The sequence below is a fragment of the Pristiophorus japonicus genome, chromosome 17 (assembly GCF_044704955.1).
Source record: "Pristiophorus japonicus isolate sPriJap1 chromosome 17, sPriJap1.hap1, whole genome shotgun sequence".
Classification (NCBI taxonomy): domain Eukaryota; kingdom Metazoa; phylum Chordata; class Chondrichthyes; family Pristiophoridae; genus Pristiophorus; species Pristiophorus japonicus.
The window spans coordinates 52,887,110-52,912,232 of NC_091993.1; the positions used below are offsets into that span (position 1 = coordinate 52,887,110).

General features: G+C 49.4%; 1 protein-coding gene across 1 annotated transcript in view; it reads left to right on the plus strand.

Moving 5' to 3' along the window:
• The first annotated feature begins 423 nt into the window (after positions 1-423).
• The window catches only part of LOC139228181 (transcription factor ETV7-like), a 387,535-nt gene continuing 362,835 nt past the window's right edge, over positions 424-25,123 (plus strand). The window contains exons 1-2 of the mRNA XM_070859365.1: positions 424-549; positions 5,513-5,644. Of these exons, the coding sequence (XP_070715466.1) occupies positions 486-549; positions 5,513-5,644 (196 nt within the window). The 5' untranslated portion in view covers positions 424-485. The remainder of the gene's footprint in view (positions 550-5,512; positions 5,645-25,123) is intronic.

A 25,123-nucleotide genomic window follows, 5' to 3' on the forward strand; every position in this document is an offset into this window, starting at 1 on the left:
TCAGGATGAGATTAGGAAAAGCTGGTCAGAACTCTCTTGTGGAAAGTGAAGAATTGGGGAAGGTCCTGGAGACCAACAGGGACCAGTAGAACTATACCCCAGTGAAGAGTCCAATTCTTGAGGGGGAGCACGGGGCGGGGGGTGGGGGGGGGGTGGCGGGGATCGGCAAGATGTAAAAGGGAAGTAATTTGGGTATCCTGATAGAGTAAATGTGGCTTGTTGTCATGTTCCAAAAGAGTAACATGACTTGAAGTCATCCTAACATTGCCCTGTTCCTGGCCTAGGAACGAGAGTTAGAAAGATGTACAGTGGGACGGTGCAGCGGGCTTTTAGCTGGCCAATGGCTGCTCCTGTAATAGCGCTTATGATGTTGATGTGTAACAGAAACCCAGCCATCTCTCTGGAGCAAGGCAGATGTCACACAGTGGCTGAAATGGGCAGAGAGAGAATATTCGCTGCGCTTCATCGAGGAAAACAAGTTTGAAATGAACGGAAAGGCCCTCTGTCTGCTCACCAAGGACGACTTCCGCTACCGTTCTCCCAGTTCAGGTAAGAGACACTCAGTGTGTCATTGGGTGGCTGCAATGCAAGCCTCAGATATAAGGGAAAAGGACCGAGGTATACCGGTCTGGGGTATATGGGGAAAGGACCGAGGTATACCGGTCTGGGGTATATGGGGAAAGGACCACGGTGTACCAGTCTGGGGTATATGGGGAAAGGACCACGGTGTACCGGTCTGGGGTATATGGGGAAAGGGGCACAGTATACAGTCTGGGGTATATGGGGAAAGGGGCACAGTATACAGTCTGGGGTATATGGGGAAAGGACCGTGGTATACCGGTCTGGGGTATATGGGGAAAAGACCGAGGTATATCGGTCTGGGGTATATGGGGAAAGGACCGCGGTGTACCGGTCTGGGGTATATGGGGAAAGGACTGCGGTGTACCGGTCTGGGGTATATGGGGAAAGGACTGCGGTGAACCGGTCTGGGGTATATGGGGAAAGGACCATGGTATACCGGTCTGGGGTATATGGGGAAAGGACCGTGGTGTACCAGTCTGGGGTATATGGGGAAAGGACCGTGGTATACCGGTCTGGGGTATATGGGGAAAGGACCGTGGTATACCGGTTTGGGGTATATGGGGAAAGGACCGTGGTATACCAGTCTGGGGTATATGGGGAAAGGACCGTGGTATACCGGTCTGGGGTATATGGGGAAAGGACCGTGGTATACCAGTCTGGGTATATGGGGAAAGGACCGTGATGTACCAGTCTGGGTATATGGGAAAGGGGCTTGGTGTACTGTCTGGGGTATATGGGGAAAGGACCGCGGTATACCGGTCTGGTGTATATGGGGAAGAGTGACCATAATATGGTGGAATTCTACATTAGGATGGAGAATGAAACAGTTAATTCAGAGACCATGGTCCAGAACGTAAAGAAGGCTAACTTTGAAGGTATGAGGCGTGAATTGGCTAGGATAGATTGGCGAATGATACTTAAGGGGTAGACAGTGGATGGGCAATGGCAGACATTTAGAGACCGCATGGATGAACTACAACAATTGTACATACCTGTCTGGTGTAAAAATAAAAAAGGGAAGGTGGCTCAACCGTGGCTATCAAGGAATAAATCAGGGATAGTATTAAAGCCAAGGAAGTGGCATACAAATTGGCCAGAAATAGCAGCGAACTCGGGGACTGGGAGAAATTTAGAACTCAGCAGAGGAGGACAAAGGGTTTGATTAGGGCAGGGAAAATAGAGTACGAGAGGAAGCTTGCAGGGAACATTAAGACGGACTGCAAAAGCTTCTATAGATATGTAAAGAGAAAAAGGTTAGTAAAGACAAACATAGGTCCCCTGCAGTCAGAATCAGGGGAAGTCATAAAGGGGAACAAAGAAATGGCAGACCAATTGAACAAGTACTTTGGTTCGGTATTCACTATGGAGGACACAAACAACCTTCCGGATATAAAAGGGTTCAGAGGGTCTAGTAAGAAGGAGGAACTGAGGGAAATCCTTATTAGTCGGGAAATTGTGTTGGGGAAATTGATGGGATTGAAGGCCGATAAATCCCCAAGGCCTGATGGACTGCATCCCAGAGTACTTAAGGAAGTGGCCTTGGAAATAGCGGATGCTTTGACAGTCATTTTCCAACATTCCATCGACTCTGGATCAGTTCCTATGGAGTGGAGGGTAGCCAATGTAACCCCACTTTTTAAATAAGGAGGGAGAGAGCAAACAGGGAATTATATGTCAGCCTGACATCGGTAGTGGGTAAAATGATGGAATCAATTATTAAAGATGAAATAGCAGCGCATTTGGAAAGCAGTGACAGGATCGGTCCAAGTCAGCATGAATTTATGAAAGGGAAATCATGCTTGACAAATCTGCTAGAATTTTTTGAGGATATAACTGGTTGAGTGGACAAGGGAGAACCAGTGGATGTGGTGTATTTGGACTTTCAAAAGGCTTTTGACAAGGTCCCACACAAGAGATTAGTGTGCAAAATTAAAGCACATGGTATTGGGGGTAACGTATTGATGTGGATAGAGAACTGGTTGGCAGACAGGAAGCAAAGAGTAGGAATAAATGGGTCCTTTTCAGAATGGCAGGCAATGACTAGTGGGGTACCGCAAGGTTCAGTGCTGGGACCCCAGCTGTTTACAATATACATTAATGATTTAGATGAAGGAATTGAATGTAATATCTCCAAGTTTGCAGATGACACTAAGCTGGGTGGCAGTGTGAGCTGTGAGGAGGATGCTAAGTGGCTGCAGGGTGACTTGGACAGATTAGGTGAGTGGGCAAATGCATGGCAGATGCAGTATAATATAGATAAATGTGAGGTTATCCACTTTGGTGGCAAAAACAGGAAGGCAGAATATTATCGGAATGGTGACAGATTAGGAAAAGGGGAGGTGGAACGAGACCTGGGTGTCATGGTACATCAGTCATTGAAAGTTGGCATGCAGGTACAGCAGGCGGTGAAGAAGGCAAATGGCATGTTGGCCTTCATAGCGAGAGGATTTGAGTATAAGAGCAGGGAGTTGTACAGGGCCTTGGTGAGGCCACACCTTGAATATTGTGTACAGTTTTGTTCTCCTAATCTGAGGAAAGACATTTTTGCTATTGATGGTGTGCAGCAAAGGTTCATCAGACTGATTCCCGGGATGACATATGAAGAAAGACTGGATCAACTAGGCTTTATATTCACTGGAATTTAGAAGAATGAGAGGGGATCTCATCGAGACATATAAAATTCTGACAGGATTGGACAGGTTAGATGAAGGAAGAATGTTCCCGATGTTGGGAAAGTCCAGAACCAGGGAACACAGTCTAAGGATAAGAGGTAAGCCATTTAGGACCAAGATGAGGAGAACCTTCTTCACTCAGAGAATTGTGAACCTGTGGAATTCTCTACCACACAAAGTTGTTAAGGGCAGTTGTTGAGGATATATTCAAAAGGGAGTTAGATGTGATCCTTACAGCTAAAGGGATCAAGGGGTATGGAGAGAAAGCAGGAATGGGGTACTGAGGGAATGATCAGCCATGATCGTATTAAATTGTGGTGCAGGGGCTCGAAGGGCCGAATGGCCTAATCCTGCATTTATTTTCTATGTTTCTATAATCAGGGATGCTCAAAAAAGCAGAATTAGAGGAGCGCAGACATCTCGTGGGGTTGTGAGGCTGGAGGGGATTACAGAGATAGGGAGGGGCGAGGACATGGAGGGATTTGAAAAGGATGAGAATTTTGAAATCGAGACGTTGCTTAGCTGGGAGCCAATGTAGGTCAGCGAGCACAGAGGGTGATGGGTGAGTGGGACGGTGCGAGTTAGGACACGAGCTGCCGAGTTTTGGATCACCTCTAGTTTATGTCGGGTAGAATGTGGGAGGCCAGCCAGGAGTGTGTTAGAAAAGTATTGAGTTAACAAAGGCATGGATGAGGGTATCTGCAGCAGATGTGCTGAGACAGAGGTGGAGACGGGCGACGTTACAGAGGTGATCTATGTAAAGGAGAGGTTATGGGGTCGGAATGGCAGCTCAGGATAAAATAGGATGCACCAAGGTTGTGAATAATCCGGTGCAGCTCGAGACCGTGGCTTGAGAGAGGTGCAGGGCTGGGTGGGAGCAGGCAAGTACATTGGCTTTGGTCTTCCCAATGTTTACCTGGACGAAATTGCAGCTCATCCAAAGACTGAATGTTGGTCAAGTAGGCTGACAGCACAGAGGCGGTGGAGGGATGGAGAGCGGCGATGGACACGTGATGTTGGGCGTCATCAGCATACTATGGAGGTTAACTTGTGTCTGATGATGGTGTGTGTGAGCGAGGAAGAGGAGAGCGATCCTCGGTAGGCTCTCGAGGTGTCCTTCCGGTCTGCTAAGAGAATCCATGACAAGAAATGCTCTGGCTATGATCAGATCGGTAAGATGTGGCTAGTGCAGGCCCAGTGAGATGGACAGTGGAGGAGGTGCAATGGAGGAGGATGGTGTGAAAGGCTGGAGAGAGGTTGACAAGAACAAGTAGAGATAATGCATCACCGCTAGGAAGAATGTCATTTGTGACTTTAGGTCGGGCTCTTTCAGTGCGGTGGGAGAGGGTGAATACCTGATTGGAGGACCGATATCTGTTGATCAATGCTCAGAGTATGAGACTGGGATATGCCATGTATTTGGGAAAGGAGCTCTCTGTAACAATCTGGATACATCATACATATGGGGGTAGGAACTCCAATCCTTTATAAAGCCGTGCCCTGGAACATCGAACCCTGGTGACCAAAGAGAGGGTGACCAATCACAAGGGGCTTGCTCAGTTAGCCCTTGTGGCTCCACCAATGGCTGGCTGTAGAGCCACTATAGTAGGTCACCAGGAGCAAATCACCTGCTTACCCATTGGAGTGTGGAATGGGGGAGGGGGGGAGGAAGGGAGGGGTTGAGGGGGGAGGAGGGGGCGAGGGATGGGGGAGGGGAAGGGGAGGTGGGGAGGAAGGAGAGGGGAGAGAGGAGGGGGAGGAGGCGAAGGGGAGGAGGGGGCGAGGGAAAGGGGGGAGGGGGTGAAGGGGGGGAGGAACGGAGGGCTGCTTCTTTACCTCGTGCTAAAATAGACCGTGATGTGGCAAAGGCACAACTTTTTTATGATTGCCCAAACTTCTAAAAGTGTGTTAGTGGAAGGAAATCAACATGACAACCCTGTGGATTGGTTGCAAGTGTGGTACAGCCCTGTGAAATCTTGCTCAAGGACCATTCTTCTTGTGAATCTTGATAACGTGTCTGCAGGCTATTCGAGCACGAAGGCAGTACTTGGTCAGCAAACAGAGAGTTGGTTCAGTGCCTATAATCTAGGCCAGCAATGCTTGCCTCTATTTTTAATCCATAGCTTTGAAAGGCTCAGTTGTTATTTTTATACAGCCTGTACAAATCAGCTGCAAACATTAAGACAAATCCTGCTGATAATGTTGGAAAAATGCAGAAATCCTTGAATAAAAGGGTTTGATTCGATTTCTCTCTTTAGGCGATGTGCTCTATGAAATACTTCAACAGATCAATAACTACAGGAGCTTGGCACCAAGGAATCCATTCAGGAAGCTGCTCACAGGACAGGCCATGCACACCCCACGTGTAACTCTACACAGCACCTGGGAAGGTACGATCAGGGAATCTGTTGGGACGCTTCAACCCCAATATCAATTACAGTATGGAAAAATGTACATGTTCATGTCTTGCTCAGCCCTAGTAAAGGTGGGGAAAGTACTGGGATCTAACCAGATACATCCACAAATCCTGAACAAAAGGAGAGAAGAAATAGCAGCAGCCCTTGACACATCTTTGGGGAGGTGACAGATATGGTGGATGGGGTAACTGTATGGCTGTAGTACACATGGACTTCAGAAAGCCTTTCACAAGTTATCAGACAGGAGAAGATTAAGGGATAGAGTTAGGGAGAAGGCCGCAAGCTGGATCAAAAACTGGTTACATGGGATATACGGCACAGAAACAGGCCATTCGGCCCAACCAGTCCATACCAGTTTATGCTCCACTCGAGCCCCCTCCCGTCTTTCCTCATCTAACTCTGTCAGCATAGCCCTCTATTCCCTTCTCCCTCATATCCCTGTCTAGCCTCCCCTTAAATGCATCGATACTATTCGCCTCAACCTCTCCCTGTGGCAGCGAGTTCCACATTCTCACCACTCTCTGGGTAAAGAGGTTTCTCCTGAATTCCCCATTGGGTTTCTGGGTGACGATCTTATATTGATGGCCTCTAGTTATGCGATGTCATATCCACGTGTTCTGTATTTTACTATTTTGTTTATGTTCCCAGATAATTTAATTTTATAGTTCCATTGCCTTTCTCATTGTTTATTTGACTCCTCTTCTCTTCATATTCCCCCTTAATCGTGCTCTCTCCCCTGCTGTCCATCTACTTAATGTATGCTCCTTCCTTCCCCTCAATTTTCCCTTATGTCTTTATTCATCCATGGTGTCTCATTAGTGTGTAATAAGCAGAATATATTTTCCCAGACTCTGTTGAACACCATTTTTTATGTTTCCCACCACAGTTCTACATCATTGTTTGCCAGTACTAGGGGAACGGTAGCGTAGTTATGTGACTGGACCAGGAATCCCGAGGCCTGGACCAATGATCCGGGGACATGTTCAAACCCCACCACGGCAGCTGGGGAATTTAAATTCAGTTCATTAAATTAATCTGGAATAAAAAGCGAGTATCAGTAATGTGACCGTGAAACGATTGGATTTTTGTAAAAGCCCGTCTGGTTTACTAATGTCCTTCAGGGAAGGAAATCTGCCGTCCTTACCCGGTCTGGCCTATAGGTGACTCCAGACGCACAGCAATGTGGTTGACTCTTAACTGCCCTCTGACATGGCCCAGCGAGACACTCAGTTGTACACAACCGCTACAAGAAACAATAATAAGAATAAACCTGGCCGGACCACCCGGCCTCGGCGCTGGCGACGGACAAGACAACGGCACACTCAGCCCAGTCGACCCTGCAAAGTCCTCCCCACTAACATCTGGGGATTTGTGCCAAAATTGTCCCACAGACTAGGCAAGCAACAGCGTGACATAGTCATACTCACAGAATCATACCTTTCAGGCAATGTCCCAGACTCCTCCATCACCATCCCTGGGTATGTCCTGTCCCACCAGCAGGACAGGCCCACCAGGGGTGACGGCACAGTGGGACACAGTCGGGAGGGAGTGGCCCTGGGAGTCCTCAACATTGACTCCGGACCCCATGAAGTCTCATGGCTTCAGGTCAAACATGGGCAAGGAAACCTCCTGCTGATTACCACCTACCGCCCTCCCTCAGCTGATGAATCAGTACTCCTCCATGTTGAACACCACTTGGAAGAAGCACTGAGGGTAGCAAGGGCACAGAATGTACTCTGGGTGGGGGACTTCAATGTCCATCACCAGGAGTGGCTCGGTAGCACCACTACTGACCGAGCTGGCCGAGTCCTGAAGGACATAGCTGCCAGACTGGGCCTGCGACAGGTGGTGAGAGAACCAACACGAGGGAAAAACCTACTTGACCTCGTCCTCACCAATCTACCTGTCGCAAATGCATCTGTCCATGACAGTATTGGTAGCAGTGATCACCACACAGTCCTTGTGGAGACGAAGTCCTATCTTCACACTGAGGGCACCCTCCATCATGTTGTGTGGCACTACCAGCGTGCTAAATGGGATAGATTCAGAACAGATCTCGCAGCTCAAAACTGGCCATCCATGAGGCGCTGTGGGCCATCAGCAGCAGCAGAATTGTATTCCACCACAATCTGTAACCTCATGGTCCGGCATATCCCTCACTCTACCATTACCATCAAGCCAGGGGACCAACCCTGGTTCAATGAGGAGTGTAAAGGGGCATGCCAGGAGCAGCACCAGGTGTATCTAAAAATGAGGTGCCAACCTGGGGAATCTGCAACACAGGACTACATGCATGCTAAACTGCGGAAACAGCATGGTATAGACAGAGCTAAGCAATCCCACAATTAACGGATCAGATCAAAGCTCTGCAGTCCTGCCACATCCAGTCATGAATGGTGGTGGACCATTAAACAACTAACGGGAGGAGAAGGCTCCATGAATATCCCCATCCTCAATGATGGCGGAGCCCAGCACGTGAGTGCAAAAGACAAGGCTGAAGTGTTTACAACCATCTTCAGCCAGAATTGCCTCGGCCTCCTCCTGAGGTCCCCACCATCACAGAAGCCAGTCTTCAACCAATTTGATTCACCCCATGTGATATCAAGAAACAGCTGAGCGCACTGGATACAGCAAAGACTCTGGGCCCGACAACATCCTGGCTGTTGTGCTGAAGACATGCTCCAGAACTAGCTGCACCTCTGGCCAAGCTGTTCCAGAACAGCTACAACACTGGCATCTATCCGGAAATGTGGAAAACTGCCCAGGTATGTCCTGTCCACAAAAAGCAGGACAAATCCAATCCGGCCAATTACTGCCCCATCAGTCTACTCTCAATCATCAGCAAAGTGATGGAAGGTGTTGTTGGCAGTGCTATCAAGCGACACTTGTTCACCAATAACCTGCTCACCAATCCTCAGTTTGGGTTCCGCCAGGACCACTCGGCTCCAGACCTCATTACACCCTTGGTCCAAACATGGACAAAAGAGCTGAATTCCAGAGGTGAGGTGAGAGTGACTGCCCTCGACATCAAGGCAGCATTTGACCGAGTGTGGCATCAAGGAGCCCGAGTAAAACTGAAGTCAATGGGAATCAGGGGAAAACTCTCCACTGGCTGGAGTCATACCCAGCACAAAGGAAGATGGTTGTGGTGGTTGGAGGTCAATCATCACAGCCCCAGGACATCGCTGCAGGAGTTCCTCAGGGCAGTGTCCTAGGCCCAACCATCTTCAGCTGCTTCATCAATGACCTTCCCTCCATCATAAGATCAGAAGTGGGGATGTTCGCTGATGATTGCACAGTGTTCAGTTCCATTCACAACTCCTCAGATAATGGAGCAGTCTGTGCCCACATGCAGCAAGACCTGGACAACATTCAGCTTGAGCTGATAAGTGGCAAGTAACATTCGCACCACACAAGTGCCAGGCAATGACTATCTCCAACAAGCGAGAGTCTAACTAACTCCCCTTGATATTCAACTGCATTACCATCGCTGAATCCTCCACCATCAACATCCTGGGGGTCACCGTTAACCAGAAAATTAACTGGACCAGCCACATAAATACTGTGTCAACAAGAGCAGGTCAGAGGCTGGGTATTCTGCGGTGAGTGTCTCACCTCCTGACTCCCCAAAGCCTTTCCACCATCTACAAGGCACAAGTCAGGAGTGTGATGGAACACTCTCCACTTGCCTGGATGAGTGCAGCTCCAACAACACTAAAAGCTCGACACCATCCAGGACAAAGCAGCCGCTTGTTCGACACCCCATCCACCACCTTCAACACTCACTCCTCCACCACCGACGCACCGTGGCTGCAGTGTGTACCATCTACAGGATGTACTGCAGCAACTCGCCAAGGCTTCTTTGGCAGCACCTCCCAAACCCGTGACCTCTACCACCCAGAGGGACAAGGGCAGCAGGTCCATGGGAACACCACCACCCAAGTCACACACCATCCTGACTTGGAAATATATCAGCCGTTCCTTCATCGTCACTGGGTCACAATGCTGGAACTCCCTCCCTAACAGCACCTTCACCACACGGACTGCAGCGGTTCAAGAAGGTGGCTCACCACCACCTTCTCAAGGGCCAATTAGGGATGGGCAATAAATGCTGGGCCTTTCCACTGACGCCCATATCTCATGAATGAATTAAAAAAATATATTGTTGCCTGTTTTATTTTCCCAAGTTCTATTCTCAGTCCCTCAAAATCAGCTTTTCTCCAATCTATTACCCTGGTCTTTGTCATTGCTTATGTCCTTATCTATTATCATCTTAAAGTGCATTATATTATGGTCACTATTGCCTAGATGTTCCCTTGCTTTTACTTCTGTTATCTGCTCATTACTAGATCCAGTAATGGATTCCTCCCTTGTTGGGCTTTTTACATATTGGGTTGGAAGGGAGTCGTGTACACATTGTGGGAACTCCATTCCCTTATCCCCTTTACCTACCTCTTCTACAACATAAGAACATAAGAAATAGGAGCAGTAGTCGGCCATATGGCCCCTTGAGCCTGATCCGCCATCCAATAAGATCATGGCTGATCTGAACATGGACTCAGGTCCACTTCCCTGCCCGCTCCCCATAACCCTTTATTGGTTAAGAAACTGTCTATCTCTGTCTTAAATGTATTCAATGACCTAGCTTCTACAGCTCTCTGAGGCAGTGAATTCCACAGATTCACAACTCTGAGAGAAGAAATTCCTCCTCATCTCAGTTTTAAATGGGCGGCCCCTTATTCTAAGATTATGCCCCCTAGTTCTAGTCTCCCCGATCAGTGGACTCGTCTCCCCTATCGGGGTCGTTCAAATCCCCTATGATTATTATTCTATGTTTGTGGTCATTTCCTTAATTTGTTTATTTCTTCCTCCATCTCCCTTTAACTATTAGGTGGCCTGTAGACCATTAGTGTGGTTGGTAGGAAACAGAGAGTAGGAGTTAAGAGCAGTTTCTGAGTGGTTGGAAATGTGTAGGATTACAGAGGTGGTATATTTGGGGAAACAGTAGTGATTATATTTTGACTGAAAGCTGTGTGGTGTGGAGGAACAGGGGCATTTGAGAGCTCAGGTTCACAAAAAATAAAAATTTTAAATAATTTCAAATGAGCTCCTGAAATAGATAAGGCCATAAAGAAATAAACTTCTGACCACGTATCCATGCCATCGACAAGACTGCCTACTTCCTGCTCTGTAACATCGCCCGTCTCTGCTCCTACCTCAGCACATCTGCATCTGAAACCCTCATCCATGCTTTCCTTACCTCTACACTTGACTATTCCAACGCACTCCTAGCCAACCTCCCATCTCCCACCTTCCATAAACTCTGCTGCCCCGTGTCCTAACTCACACCCAGTCCCGCTCACCCATCACCTCCTGTGCTCGCAGCCCCGTGTCCTAACTCACACCGAGTCCCGCTCACCCATCACCCCCTGTGCTCGCAGCCCCGTGTCCTAACTCCACCCAGTCCCGCTCACCCATCACCCCCTGTGCTCGCTGCCCCGTGTCCTAACTCGCACCCAGTCCCGCTCACCCATCACCCACTGTGCTCGCTGCCCCGTGTCCTAACTCGCACCCAGTCCCGCTCACCCATCACCCCCTGTGCTCGCTGCCCCGTGTGCTAACTCGCACCTAGTCCCACTCACCCATCACCCCCTGTGCTCGCTGCCCCGTGTCCTAACTCGCACCCAGTCCCGCTCACCCATCACCCACTGTGCTCGCTGCCCCGTGTCCTAACTCGCACCCAGTCCCGCTCACCCATCACCCACTGTGCTCGCTGCCCCGTGTGCTAACTCGCACCCAGTCCCGCTCACCCATCACCCACTGTGCTCGCTGCCCCGTGTCCTAACTCACACCCAGTCCCGCTCACCCGTCACCCACTGTGCTCGCTGCCCCGTGTCCTAACTCACACTGAGTCCCCCTCACCCATCACCCACTGTGCTCGCTGCCCCGTGTCCTAACTCACACTGAGTCCCCCTCACCCGTCACTCTTGTGCTCACTGACCTACATTGGCTCCCGGTTAAGCAATGCCTCGATTTTAAAATTCTGAACTTGTTTTTCAAATCTCTCCATAATATCTCCTTATGTGGCTCGGGGTCAAATTTGTTTGAAAGGCTCCAGTGAAGTGCCTTGGTATGTTTTACTGTGCTAAAAGTGCTATATGAATGTGAGTTGCTGTTCCTGTATTGGAATTCTGGGTTTTATGGTAAGAGGTATTGAATACCAATGTCAAAATCCTCACTAAATCTCAGTAAGAGCACAGCTGGATTACGATGTGCAGTTTGGAAATGTGGGGCTGTTTGCATTGGAAGAGACGATGGTAAGGAACGATTGATTAGAAGCGTTTAACATTTAAATGATGACGATGTAATTGAGGATCTAGAGCAAGGCCTCATCTTCTTGACACCATTTCAAAGTTCATGAACTTCACTGAGGTTACCCCTTAACCTTCCCTCTAATCATTAGAATTTAATTTTTTCTAATCTTTCCCTGTACTTACTTCCTTTATATTGGAAATCATTCTTGGGGCTCTCTTGTACACCCAATCCAATCCATAAACGTTCCTTTTGAAGTGTGGTGACAAGTATTGGGGCTTGGAGTGGGTGTCCTTACTGTCTACCGTTTAAAATCACAGTCGGCCAGATCAGAGCAAGTAAAGAGTGGGTAAGTCAACCGCTTCATACTAACTCCCACCCCAAGCCCTCCCAATATCTCTCCCCTGCCCAGCAGAGACCAGGCAGGAGTTGTTCAGATTGATCCCTGGCTCCAAGCAGATTTACTGCCTTGAGGACAAAGTGAATCTGCCCCAAAGGCAATGTTTAGCTAGCAGCGAGCTCAGTGTGGGTCTGTCATTACAGATACAGGCTCCCTCTCTGGCTCCTCACAGGGCCAAACTTGCAGCTTTCTTGTAGGAGTTAAATCCAACTACTTTTAACCTGTTTGCAGACAAAGCCATAAACAAAGGTGGGGCTTCCCTTTGTAATATCAAAGTCCACTGCAGCCAATCCCATGTGAATAACATTATGCCTGGGCCCTCACAACAAGAGAATTCAGCAACCATGGCTTCAATTCTCAGCATTCCAGCGCAAGGGCTGTGCTATAAATTCACACAATATAGCAATTCTTGCAACTTGAAACTGGATGGAGCTTGCTTCATCGCAGCAGTGACAGAAGCAGTGAGGGAGGAACACAGAGGATCAAACTCCACCTCTACCAATAAACCTGGGCTTCCACAGGAGCTGGGAGTCAGTCCCAAAGAAGGTTGGGCCTGTACTCATTGGAGTTTAGAAGAATGAGAGGTGACCTTATTGAAAAGTATAAATGTCATGCATTCAACCAGCACTGTAACCCATGTATAAACTGACCTAAGTTGTACACCGTGAGAACACTGATCACTAGGTGGGAGACACTCCTAACCTGGACCTTCAGGTATAAAAGGGGAAGCTCCACCCACCTTCATCACTTGAGTGTTAAGAAATAAAGGACAGGTCACAGACTGACCTTCTCTCAAGCATGGGCCTCGTGTGCATTTATACTGTGTAGTAAGGACGTAACAATGGCGACAAGAAACTGGGATTTAAACCACGCGAGCATGGCCACTAGCAGAACAGACGAGAGGTACTGTGTTAAGGAATGGTTGGGACAGAGATTCAACATTGTTAAAGCAGCACACAGTTCTCCAGGCAGACAAGGGCAGTCAGGCATGCCCCAACATGTAGTCGAACCCAGAGGGGGAGTTCGACAGAGACAATGGCAAGCTGAACAGTGATTCACGCCATTGCAAGGGACAATGCGGCCAGTAATGGGGCCATCAACACCTGTTAATGGTGCACTCAAGGACAATAGCAGGGGCAGTCAGGGACGATCGACTAGCAAGGGACCTTTTGTTTCAAACCGCAACTCATGCTGGAGGCGTGGAGGCATACATTCAGCCGGAGTTTGCAGAGATGAGCAAAATACCTGCAGAAATTGCAGAAATGGACACTGGGGGAAATCGCTGGAAGCTGAAGTTCAGAGAGTTCATGTGGAGCACGTATACAGTTCATACACCAGGACGCCACCGATAATGATGAAAGTGCTCCTCAATGGCATCCCAGTATCAATGGAGCTAGACACGGGGGCCAGCCAGTCCCTGATGGGTATCAAACAGTTCGAAAAGTTGTGGGCATCCAAGGCCAGGAGGCCAAAATTATCGCCGATTGACACACAGCTACGGACTTACACAAAGCAGATCATTCCGGTGCTAGGCAGCGCCATGATAGTCGTGACCCACAAAGATTTGGAGAACAGGTTGCCACTCTGGATTGTCCCAGGGGACGGTCCCGCACTACTGGGGAGGAGTTGGCTTGCTGTCATGAACTGGAAATGGGGCGATGTCAATGCAATTTCCTCTGTGGAGCGAGTATCATGCTCACAGGTCCTGGACAAATTTGACTCATTATTTCAACCCGGCATTGGCACTTTCATAGGGGCCAAGGTAGTGATTCACATAAACCCGGACGCCAGGCCAGTACACCACAAGGCCAGAGCGGTGCCGTACGTGATGCAGGAAAAGATAGAATGCGAATTGGACCGCCTGTTGAGAGAAGGCATCATCTCGCCAGTCGAATTCAGTGACTGGGCGAGCCCGATTGTGCCGGTGCTCAAGGCGGATGGGTCGGTCAGGATATGTGGCAATTACAAGGCCACCATCAATCGGGTGTCACTCCAAGACCAGTACCCGCTACCGAGAGCGGAGGACCTCTTTGCGACGCTATCCGGTGGCAAACTTTTTTCAAAATTGGACCTGACCTCAGCTTACATGACCCAGGAGCTGGCAAGTGAGTCGAAGAAGCTGACCACCATCACGACACACAAGGGGTTGTTTGAGTACAACAGATGTCCGTTCGGGATTCGCTCGGCCGCCGCGATCTTCCAACGAAATATGGAAAGCCTCCTCAAGTCGATTCCAGGGACGGTGGTTTTTCAGGACGACATCCTCATTACGGGTTACGATACTGAAGAACACCTCCACAACCTGGAGGAGGTGCTACGCAGACTGGACCGGGTAGGTCTGCGACTGAAAAAGGCGAAGTGCGTCTTCCTAGCTCCAGAGGTAGAATTCCTGGGGATGAGGGTAGCAGCAGACGGGATCAGCCCTACTGCATCCAAGACGGAAGCGATCCAGAGAGCACCCAGACCCCATAACACGATGGAGCTGCGTTCGTTCCTGGGGCTCCTGAACTATTTTGGTAACTTTCTTCCCAAATTGAGCACGCTGCTAGAGCCGCTACACGTGCTCCTACGCAAAGGTCGCGAATGGGTCTGGGGGGACAGCCAGGAAAGGGCTTTTAATAGAGCACGCAATTTGTTATGTTCCAACAATCTGTTAACGCTATATGACCCATGTAAGAAACTTGCGTTAACGTGCGATGCGTCGTCCTATGGTGTTGGGTGTGTGTTGCAGCATGTCAATGCCAAGGGTCAGTTACAGCAGGTAGCTTATGCCTCCAGGAGTCTGTCCCAGGCAGAAAGGGGCTACGGGATGGTAGAAAAGGAGGCGCTCGCATGTGTATATGCGGTAAAGAAAATGCACCAGTACCTGTTTGGCAGGAAATTTGAGCTGGAGACAGATCACAAACCCCTAACGTCCCTTTTGGCCGACAACAAGGCCATAAATGCAAATGCATCGGCCCGCATACAGAGGTGGGCACTCACGTTAGCTGCCTATGACTACACAATTTGGCACAGACCGGGCACCGAAAACTGCACCGATGCACTCAGCAGGCTCCCACTAGCCACCACTGAGGGGGCTACCGAGCATGGTGCTGAGATGGTCATGGCTGTTGAAGCTTTCGGAAGCGAAGGCTCACCCGTGACAGCCGTCAGATTAAAGTCTGGACAAATAGAGACCCGCTATTGTCTCTAGTCAAGAAATGTGTCCTGAATCCCCGTACATTTAAACCATTTCACAGGCGCAAGGATGAACTCTCGATTCAGGCCGATTGCCTACTGTGGGGAAACCGCGTAGTCATGCCCCAGATGGGCAGAGAGATGCTCATCAGAGAACTCCACAATGGGCACCCAGGCATTGTCACGATGAAGGCAATTGCCAGGTCACACATTTGGTGGCCAGGGATAGACGCAGATCTGGAACTTTGTGTTCGCAGGTGCAACACGTGTGCCCAGCTGGGCCATGCGCCCAGGGAAGCCCCCCTTAGCCCTTGGCCATGGCCCGCCAAGCCTTGGTCACACATCCATGTGGACTACGCATGTCCTTTCATGGGGAAAATGTTTTTGGTTGTAGTAGATGCCTACTCCAAATGGATCGAGTGTGACATTTTAAATTCAAGCACATCCTCTGCCACGGTAGAAAGTCTACGGGCAATGTTCGCCGCCCACAGTCTATCGGACATCTTGGTCAGCGACAATGGCCCGTGCTTCACAAGCACTGAATTCCAGGACTTCATGGCAGGCAATGGAATTAACCATGTCAGAACGGCACCGTTCAAGTCGGCCTCAAACGGCCAGGCAGAACGAGCAGTGCAGATAATCAAACAGGGGATGCTCAGATTCCAAGGGGGTTCCCTACAAACCCGCTTATCACGCCTCCTGTTGGCCTATAGATCCCGACCACACTCGCTCACAGGGGTTCCACCCGCAGAGCTATTAATGAAAAGGACGCTGAAAACCCGATTATCCCTTATACACCCCACCATGAAAGAAATTGTTGAGAGCAGGCGCCAGTCACAATCTGACTACCATGACAGGAATGCGAGGGCGTGATGTATTGATGTAAATGACCCTGTTTTTGTCCTCAACTACGCTGCAGGGCCCAAATGGCTCGCAGGCACTGTGGTTGCCAAAGAGGGAAATAGGATTCTGGTAGTTAAACTTACCAATGGACAAATCTGCCGCAAACATGTGGATCAAACAAAAAGGAGGTTCAGCAACCCCATAGAAGAAGCAGAGGAAGAACACGATATAGAGTTCACTCCACCACAGGTGACCGAACACCGGAACCAAAGGGAGGAGAGCCCAGTCACTGTGGGCAGTCCGGACAGGCCTGAGGCACCGCAAACAGCAGACACTCAGGCCAGCGCCCAACAACCGGAGCCCCAACTCAAGCGCTCTACAAGAGAGCGTAAACCACCAGAGAGACTCAACCTGTGATCCCAATAAGACTTTGGGGGGGGAGGTGATGTCATGTATTCAACCAGCATTGTAACCCATGTATAAACTGACCTAAGTTGTACACCGTGAGAACACTGACCACTAGGTGGGAGACACTCCTAACCTGGACCTTCAGGTATAAAAGGGGAAGCTCCACCCACCTTCATCACTTGAGTGCTAAAGAATAAAGGACAGTTCACAGACTGACCTCTCAAGCATGGGCCTCGTGTGCATTTATACTGTATAGTAAGGACGTATCAATAAGATTCTGAGGGGACTCAACAAGGTGGATGCAGAGAGGATGGGCCAAGTGTCCGACTCTTGCTCCTATTTCTTATGTTCTTATGTAAGATGGCTTGAAGAAATTGACCCTAGTAAATATTTATATCCATGATCAAAGTCTCTCACTTCTGAATCAGAAACTCATTCAAGCCCCATGCCAGAAACCTGAGCACATAATCTAAGCTGACAGACACATTGTCAGAAGTGCCATCTTTTAAATGAGACCTTAAAATAAGGCTCTGTCTGATCAAATGGATGTGAAAGATCCCACAGCACGACAGTATTTGAATGAACAGAGCAGCTCTCCCAGGTTCCTGGCTGACATGCAACCACCAATGTTACCAGATGACCTGGGGTCATTTACCTTCCTGCTGTTTGTAGGATCCTGTTGTGTGCAAATTGGCTGGCCACATAACAATAGTGACTACACTTGATAATTGGCCTGAAAATCCCAGGCTCCCGGATCTGTATGGGGTGTGTAGGGACCTGGGAAGGAATTGCAAAAGCCGGTTTTCAGTGCTCAATGCGCTGAAAACCGGCTTTTCCAATCTGTCAAGCTGGAACTTGACAGATGATATGCATCTCGGGAGCGAGGACACTTGCATGGGCAGGATTGCGGGATTTACCCATATCTTGCCCAGCAAATGGCCTCAAAACTCCGGCGCCTGATAAAGGCAGGCACAGAGCCTACTGTTGCAGGCGTAAGGGTTTAAAAACATACAAAAATATAACTAAATTAAATTTAAAAAACACATTTTATTTTTTAAAACTGCCCACTCGGTTACATTTATTTTTAACCATAATTAAAAAAACTTTTCAAAAACTCGGGAAAAAATTTTCTCTAAAATATTTATTAACTTTAATTTCAATTAAACTTAATTATGTGAGGTGTGTTTTTTATTTTTTATTATGGTGTTTAGTGTCTTTGTTTTTTTTTCATTAATAGCAATGAGAACTGGTAGATACGGAGTTCCCATTGCGATGAATGAGAAAGCTGTGGAATACTGCACCTAATTGGCTGAGCACTCACATGTGACTGCACCTTCTGCGTGGGAGCCCTTCGATCGGGAGCGCACTTCGACCAAAGGGTTCCCCTCTGGAATCCCACACTCCTCCCGGACCACCGGGTACTTTCATAGAAATGTTTTAGGTGGGAGGCAATTGCTCGCTGGAAGCCTCCGACCCCAATTTCAGCCCCACAATTTCATCGAAACATCTGGAGGATACGAAAAGCTGTATATAACTGCAAGCTCTTCCTGTGCAGAGCAAATCCCACGTTTATTAACACTGAAAGAGGTACCTTTTCCCAGCCTGGAACCACAGGCATCAATTAGCAGCAGTTCGTGTATTGTTGGGTGTTCATTGGTAAACGTGACCTTTTTTTAACCTTCTATTCTTAGCAGCTTTGAATTTAAGATTGATGATCTTTACCTCACTAGGCCTGCTCTAGTGCAGTGCTGAGAGAGTGCTGCACTGTCTGAGGTGCCGTCTTTCGGATGAGACGTTAAACCGAGGCCCCGTCTGCGCTCTCAGGTGGACGTAAAAGATCCCATGGCAGTATTTCGAAGAAGAGCAGGGGAATTATCCCCAGTGTCCTGGCCAATATCTATTCCTCAATTAACATAACAAAAACAGATTATCTGGTCATTATCACATTGCTGTGTGTGGGAGCTTGCTGTGCATAAATTGGCTGTCAGGTTTCCCACATTACAACAGTAACAGTACTTAAAGGAAAGCGCTTTGAGATGTCCGGTGGTTGTGAAAGGCGCTATATAAATCCAAGTCTTTCTTTTATATGCCACCGCGTGATTCTCCCCTCTTTAAAAAGTGGACAGAATTTACACTCTATCAGACCAACACTCGGGATCTGGACCAAGAGATGGTTTGTGTAAATAAAACAGGTTAAGGAAAAGTGCAGCTGGTTTTCTGTCTAAGCATCGCCTTGTAAATCCATCCTCCTCTGCTGCTCAGTGCAACACTTCAAAGCACACAGCTCCCTGGGTACAAAGCTGACACTGACTGAAGACTGTCCCAGACAGACCACCTACAGAACAATGGTGGCACCTCCTTTACAGTTATACTGAAACAGAGGGCCCAGGGGCAGCACGGACCAGCCCACACTGCGATATGTGTGCGCACTAGGTCCGTGCAGCAGAGCTGGTCTCCAGTTGTCTTGGTTAACCCTTGCCTCTGGACCAAGACCTAGCTCTGTCAAGCCCGTGTGGTGGCTGGTGTGCAACGGTCACCCCACGTTAAAACAATCCATGCACAGGCATCTTCCACCCTTCAACATGTAGTTCGGGATCTGGAATATTAGGTCCTTCATTGAAACATCTGTGGGCTCATCCCTTTCTGGCGTGGAAGCAAGTCATCCTCGCTTCGAGACACTTCCTATGATGACTAGGCTTGGTCCCTCCCCAAAGCTAACTGACTGACTGACTGGCATGTGTCCATTCATTTTTATTCAAATAATGTGGGCCACACTGGCAAAGCAGTCCCACTCACCCATCGCCCTGTGCTCGCTGACCCGTGTCCTAACTCGCACTGAGTCCCGCTCACCCATCGCCCCCTGTGCTCGCTGCCCCATGTCCTAACTCGCACCGAGTCCCACTCACCCATCACCCCCTGTGCTCACTGCCCTGTGTCCTAACTCGCACTGAGTCCCGCTCACCCATCACCCCCTGTGCTCGCTGACCCCATGTCCTAACTCGCACCGAGTCCCGCTCACCCATCACCCCCTGTGCTCGCTGACCTACATTGGCTCCCGGTCCAGGAACGCCGCGATTTCATTGGCTCTCGGTCCAGCAACGCCTCGCTATCATTGGCTCCCGGTCTCGATATCATTGGCTCTTGGTCCAGCAACGCCTCGATATCATTGGCTCCCGATCTAGCAGTGCCTCGATATCATTGGCTCCCGATCTAGCAACGCCTCGATATCATTGGCTCCCGATCTAGCAATGCCTCGATATCATTGGCTCCCAGTCCAACTGTTATGTATGTAAACTTTACCAATGTGTAAGACTTTCCACCACGGGGCACACCTGTGGGAGACCCATGCACACCCTGGGCAGGCCGGTATAAAAGGCAGTCTACCATGCTGCTTCCTCACTCTGAAGTTATAATAAAGAGACCAAGGTCACAACAGTTTGAGCTTAAGATATACAGTCTTGTGGAGTTATTCTAAACATAACACCAACAACGCCTCACTATCATTGGCTTCCGGTCCAGCAACGCCTCGATATCATTGGCTCCCAGTCCAGCAATGCCTCGATATCATTGGCTCCCGGTCCAGCAAAGCCTCGATATCATTGGCTCCCAGTCCAGCAACGCCTCGATATCTTTGGCTCCCGGTCCAGCAACGCCTCGATATCATTGGCTCCCGGTCCAGCAACGCCTCGATATCATTGGCTCCCGGTCCAGCAACGCCTCGATATCATTGGCTTCCAGTCCAGCAACGCCTCGATATCATTGGCTCCCGGTCCAACAATGCCTCGATATCATTGGCTCCCAGTCCAACAATGCCTCGATATCATTGGCTCCCAGTCCAGCAGCGCCTCGATATCATTGGCTCCCAGTCCAGCAACGCCTCGATAGCATTGGCTCCCGGTCCAGCAACGCCTCGATATCATTGGCTTCCGGTCCAACAATGCCTCGATATCATTGGCTCCCAGTCCAGCAACGCCTCGATATCATTGGCTCCCAGTTAGAGACAGCATGGATGAATTACAACAATTGTACATTCCTGTCTGGCGTAAAAATAAAAAAGGGAAGGTGACTCAACCGTGGCTATCTAGGGAAATCAGGGATAGTATTAAAGCCAAGGGAGTGGCATACAAATTGGCCAGAAATAGCAGCGAACCCGGGGACTGGGAGAAATTTAGAACTCAGCAGAGGAGGACAAAGAGTTTGATTAGGGCAGGGAAAATGGAGTACGAGAAGAAACTTGCAGGGAACATTAAGGCGGATTGCAAAAGTTTCTATAAGTATGTAAAGAGAAAAAGGTTAGTAAAGACAAACGTAGGTCCCCTGCAGTCAGAATCAGGGGAAGTCATAACGGGGAACAAAGAAATGGCAGACCAATTGAACAAGTACTTTAGTTCGGTATTCACTGAGGAGGACACAAACAACCTTCCAGATATAAAAGGGGTCAGAGGGTCTCGTAAGGAGGAGGAACTGAGGAATTAGTCGGGAAATTGTGTTGGGGAAATTGATGGGATTGAAGGCAGATAAATCCCCAGGGCCTGATGGACTGCATCCCAGAGTACTTAAGGAGGTGGCCTTGGAAATAGCGGATGCATTGACAGTCATTTTCCAACATTCCATTGACTCTGGATCAGTTCCTATCGAGTGGAGGGTAGCCAATGTAACCCCACTTTTTAAAAAAGGAGGGAGAGAGAAAACAGGGAATTATGGACCGGTCAGCCTGACCTCAGTAGTGGGTAAAATGATGGAATCAATTATTAAGGATGTCATAGCAGCGCATTTGGAAAATGGTGACATGATAGGTCCAAGTCAGCATGGATTTGTGAAAGGGAAGTCATGCTTGACAAATCTTCTGGAATTTTTTGAGGATGTTTCCAGTAGAGTGGACAAGGGAGAACCAGTTGATGTGGTATATTTGGACTTTTAGAAGGCTTTCGACAAGGTCCCACACAAGAGATTAATGTGCAAAGTTAAAGCACATGGGATTGGGGGTAGTGTGCTGACGTGGATTGAGAACTGGTTGTCAGACAGGAAGCAAAGAGTAGGAGTAAATGGGTACTTTTCAGAATGGCAGGCAGTGACTAGTGGGGTACCGCAAGGTTCTGTGCTGGGGCCCCAGCTGTTTACACTGTACATTAATGATTTAGACGAGGGGATTAAATGTAGTATCTCCAAATTTGCGGATGACACTAAGTTGGGTGGCAGTGTGAGCTGCGAGGAGGATGCTATGAGGCTGCAGAGTGACTTGGATAGGTTAGGTGAGTGGGCAAATGCATGGCAGATGAAGTATAATGTGGATAAATGTGAGGTTATCCACTTTGGTGGTAAAAACAGAGAGACAGACTATTATCTGAATGGTGACAGATTAGGAAAAGGGGAGGTGCAACGAGACCTGGGTGTCATGGTACATCAGTCATTGAAGGTTGGCATGCAGGTACAGCAGGCGGTTAAGAAAGCAAATGGCATGTTGGCCTTCATAGCGAGGGGATTTGAGTACAGGGGCAGGGAGGTGTTGCTACAGTTGTACAGGGCCTTGGTGAGGTCACACCTGGAGTATTGTGTACAGTTTTGGTCTCCTAACTTGAGGAAGGACATTCTTGCTATTGAGGGAGTGCAGCAAAGATTCACCAGACTGATTCCCGGGATGGTGGGACTGACCTATCAAGAAAGACTGGATCAACTGGGCTTGTATTCACTGGAGTTCAGAAGAATGAGAGGGGACCTCATAGAAACGTTTAAAATTCTGACGGGTTTAGACAGGTTAGATGCAGGAAGAATGTTCCCAATGTTGGGGATGTCCAGAACCAGGGGTCACAGTCTAAGGATAAGGGGTAAGCCATTTAGGACCGAGATGAGGAGAAACTTCTTCACCCAGAGAGTGGTGAACCTGTGGAATTCTCTACCACAGAAAGTAGTTGAGGCCAATTCACTAAATATATTCAAAAGGGAGTTAGATGAAGTCCTTACTACTCGGGGGATCAAGGGGTATGGCGAGAAAGCAGGAAGGGGGTACTGAAGTTTCATGTTCAGCCATGAACTCATTGAATGGCGGTGCAGGCTGGGGGGGTGCTGAATGGCCTGCTCCTGCACCTATTTTCTATGTTTCTATGTCTCGATATCGACCCCATTGACACTCAGACCTCATTTCTGTGAATTGTGAAACTTCATACGCCGGCTGATTAATTTCAGAACTTCTGATCGTGACATTTTCGGGAATTTCCTGCTAGTTTTTTGAGGAACTAACTGCAGATTTTTTGCATGTCTCTAATTCGGAGGTTATCTGTATTCCGTTTCATTGAAATGTTTCTGTTGGAGTTCAGAATATATTTACTTGTGCAGTGACACATTATCTCCCCCTCTTGCTGAGGACCTGGTTTGTCATTAACCAAACCCCGTTGTGTTTAATATTTACACACTTGCCTATAGCCAACAATCAACATAAAATAGCATCACCCACCATAGGTGGTTCCTTGTATCGAGGATGACTTGCTTCCAGGCCAAAAAGGATAAGTTCACAGATGTTCCATTGAAGGACCCGATGTTCCAGGTCCCGAACTACATGTTGAAGGGTGGAAGATGCCTGTGTGTGGATTTTTTAACGTGGGGTGACCGTTGCACACCAGCCACCACACGGGCTTGACAGAGCGAGGTCTTGATCCAGTGCCAAGGATTAACCAGGACGACTGGAGACCAGCTCTGCTGCACGGACCTACGGCGCACACATATCACAGTGTGGGCACAATGCACTGGAGCGATCTTAATACTGCTCTGGGAGATTGTCTTCAATGACCTTTAAACCTGATCACATTGTGAAATACACAAGGGAGGATCTCATTAAGATCTCAGTGCATGTTGACTGAGTTACATTCCTGTGGTGTTTAACCTGTCCGTGTCTTATAAATAATGTACTCTGCTTTTAGTGGCACAGTGCCAGGCCTACATGTCGATGGTGTGAGCAAGGTGAATCATAAAATATGCAGAGAGCAGCGACGAGAATGTTGCTGGAAAATCTAGTTAGAGCTGTTTGATATTGGAGAGTTTTACAAAGTTTCCGTATCAGTCGAGTGAATGGACTGTAACCCTGGTTACCAGGGAGCAGTCAGTGAGGACATGCCCCAGGCTGGCAGCCAATGACGTCTGTATCATGCCCCGGCAGAAGGGCCCGAAAAATATACAGCCCTGCTTACCAGCTGCTCTGTAAAGATAATGGGGCAGAAATTGCCCCCCGCCCGAAACGGGGCACTCCCACCCTGAGTCGATGGTTTTTACCGCAGCTGTGGTTCAGGTTGACTCTTTCTCGAATTGTTTTTGTTTTGATCGGGAGGTCGGTGTAAATGGGGCGGTAACATCACCCGAGGGGCAAACCGGGGCGGTAACATCACCCGAGGGGCAAACCGGGGCGGTAACATCACCCGAGGGGCAAACCGGGGCGGTGACTACACCCGAGGAGCAAACCGGGGCGGTGACTACATCCGAGGGGCAAACCGGGGCGGTGACTACACCCGAGGGGCAAACCGGGGCGGTGACTACACCCGAGGGGCAAACCGGGGCGGTGACTACACCCGAGGGGCAAACCGGGGCGGTGACTACACTCGAGGGGCAAACCGGGGCGGTAACATCACCCGAGGGGCAAACCGGGGCGGTGACTACACCCGAGGGGCAAACCGGGGCGGTGACTACACCCGAGGGGCAAACCGGGGCGGTGACTACACCCGAGGGGCAAACCGGGGCGGTAACATCACCCAAGGGGCAAACCGGGGCGGTGACTACACCCGAGGGGCAAACCGGGGCGGTGACTACACCCGAGGGGCAAACCGGGGCGGTGACTACACCCGAGGGGCAAACCGGGGCGGTGACTACACCCGAGGAGCAAACCGGGGCGGTAACATCACCCGAGGAGCAAACCGGGGCGGTAACATCACCCGAGGAGCAAACCGGGGCGGTGACTACACCCGAGGAGCAAACCGGGGCGGTAACATCACCCGAGGAGCAAACCGGGGCGGTAACATCACCCGAGGAGCAAACCAGGGCGGTGACTACACCCGAGGGGCAAACCGGGGCGGTGACTACACCCGAGGAGCAAACCGGGGCGGTGACTACACCCGAGGAGCAAACCGGGGCGGTAACATCACCCGAGGAGCAAACCGGGGCGGTGACTACACCCGAGGGGCAAACCGGGGCGGTGACATCACCCGAGGGGCAAACCGGGGCGGTAACATCACCCGAGGAGCAAACCGGGGCGGTGACTACACCCGAGGAGCAAACCGGGGCGGTGACTACACCCGAGGGGCAAACCGGGGCGGTGACTACACCCGAGG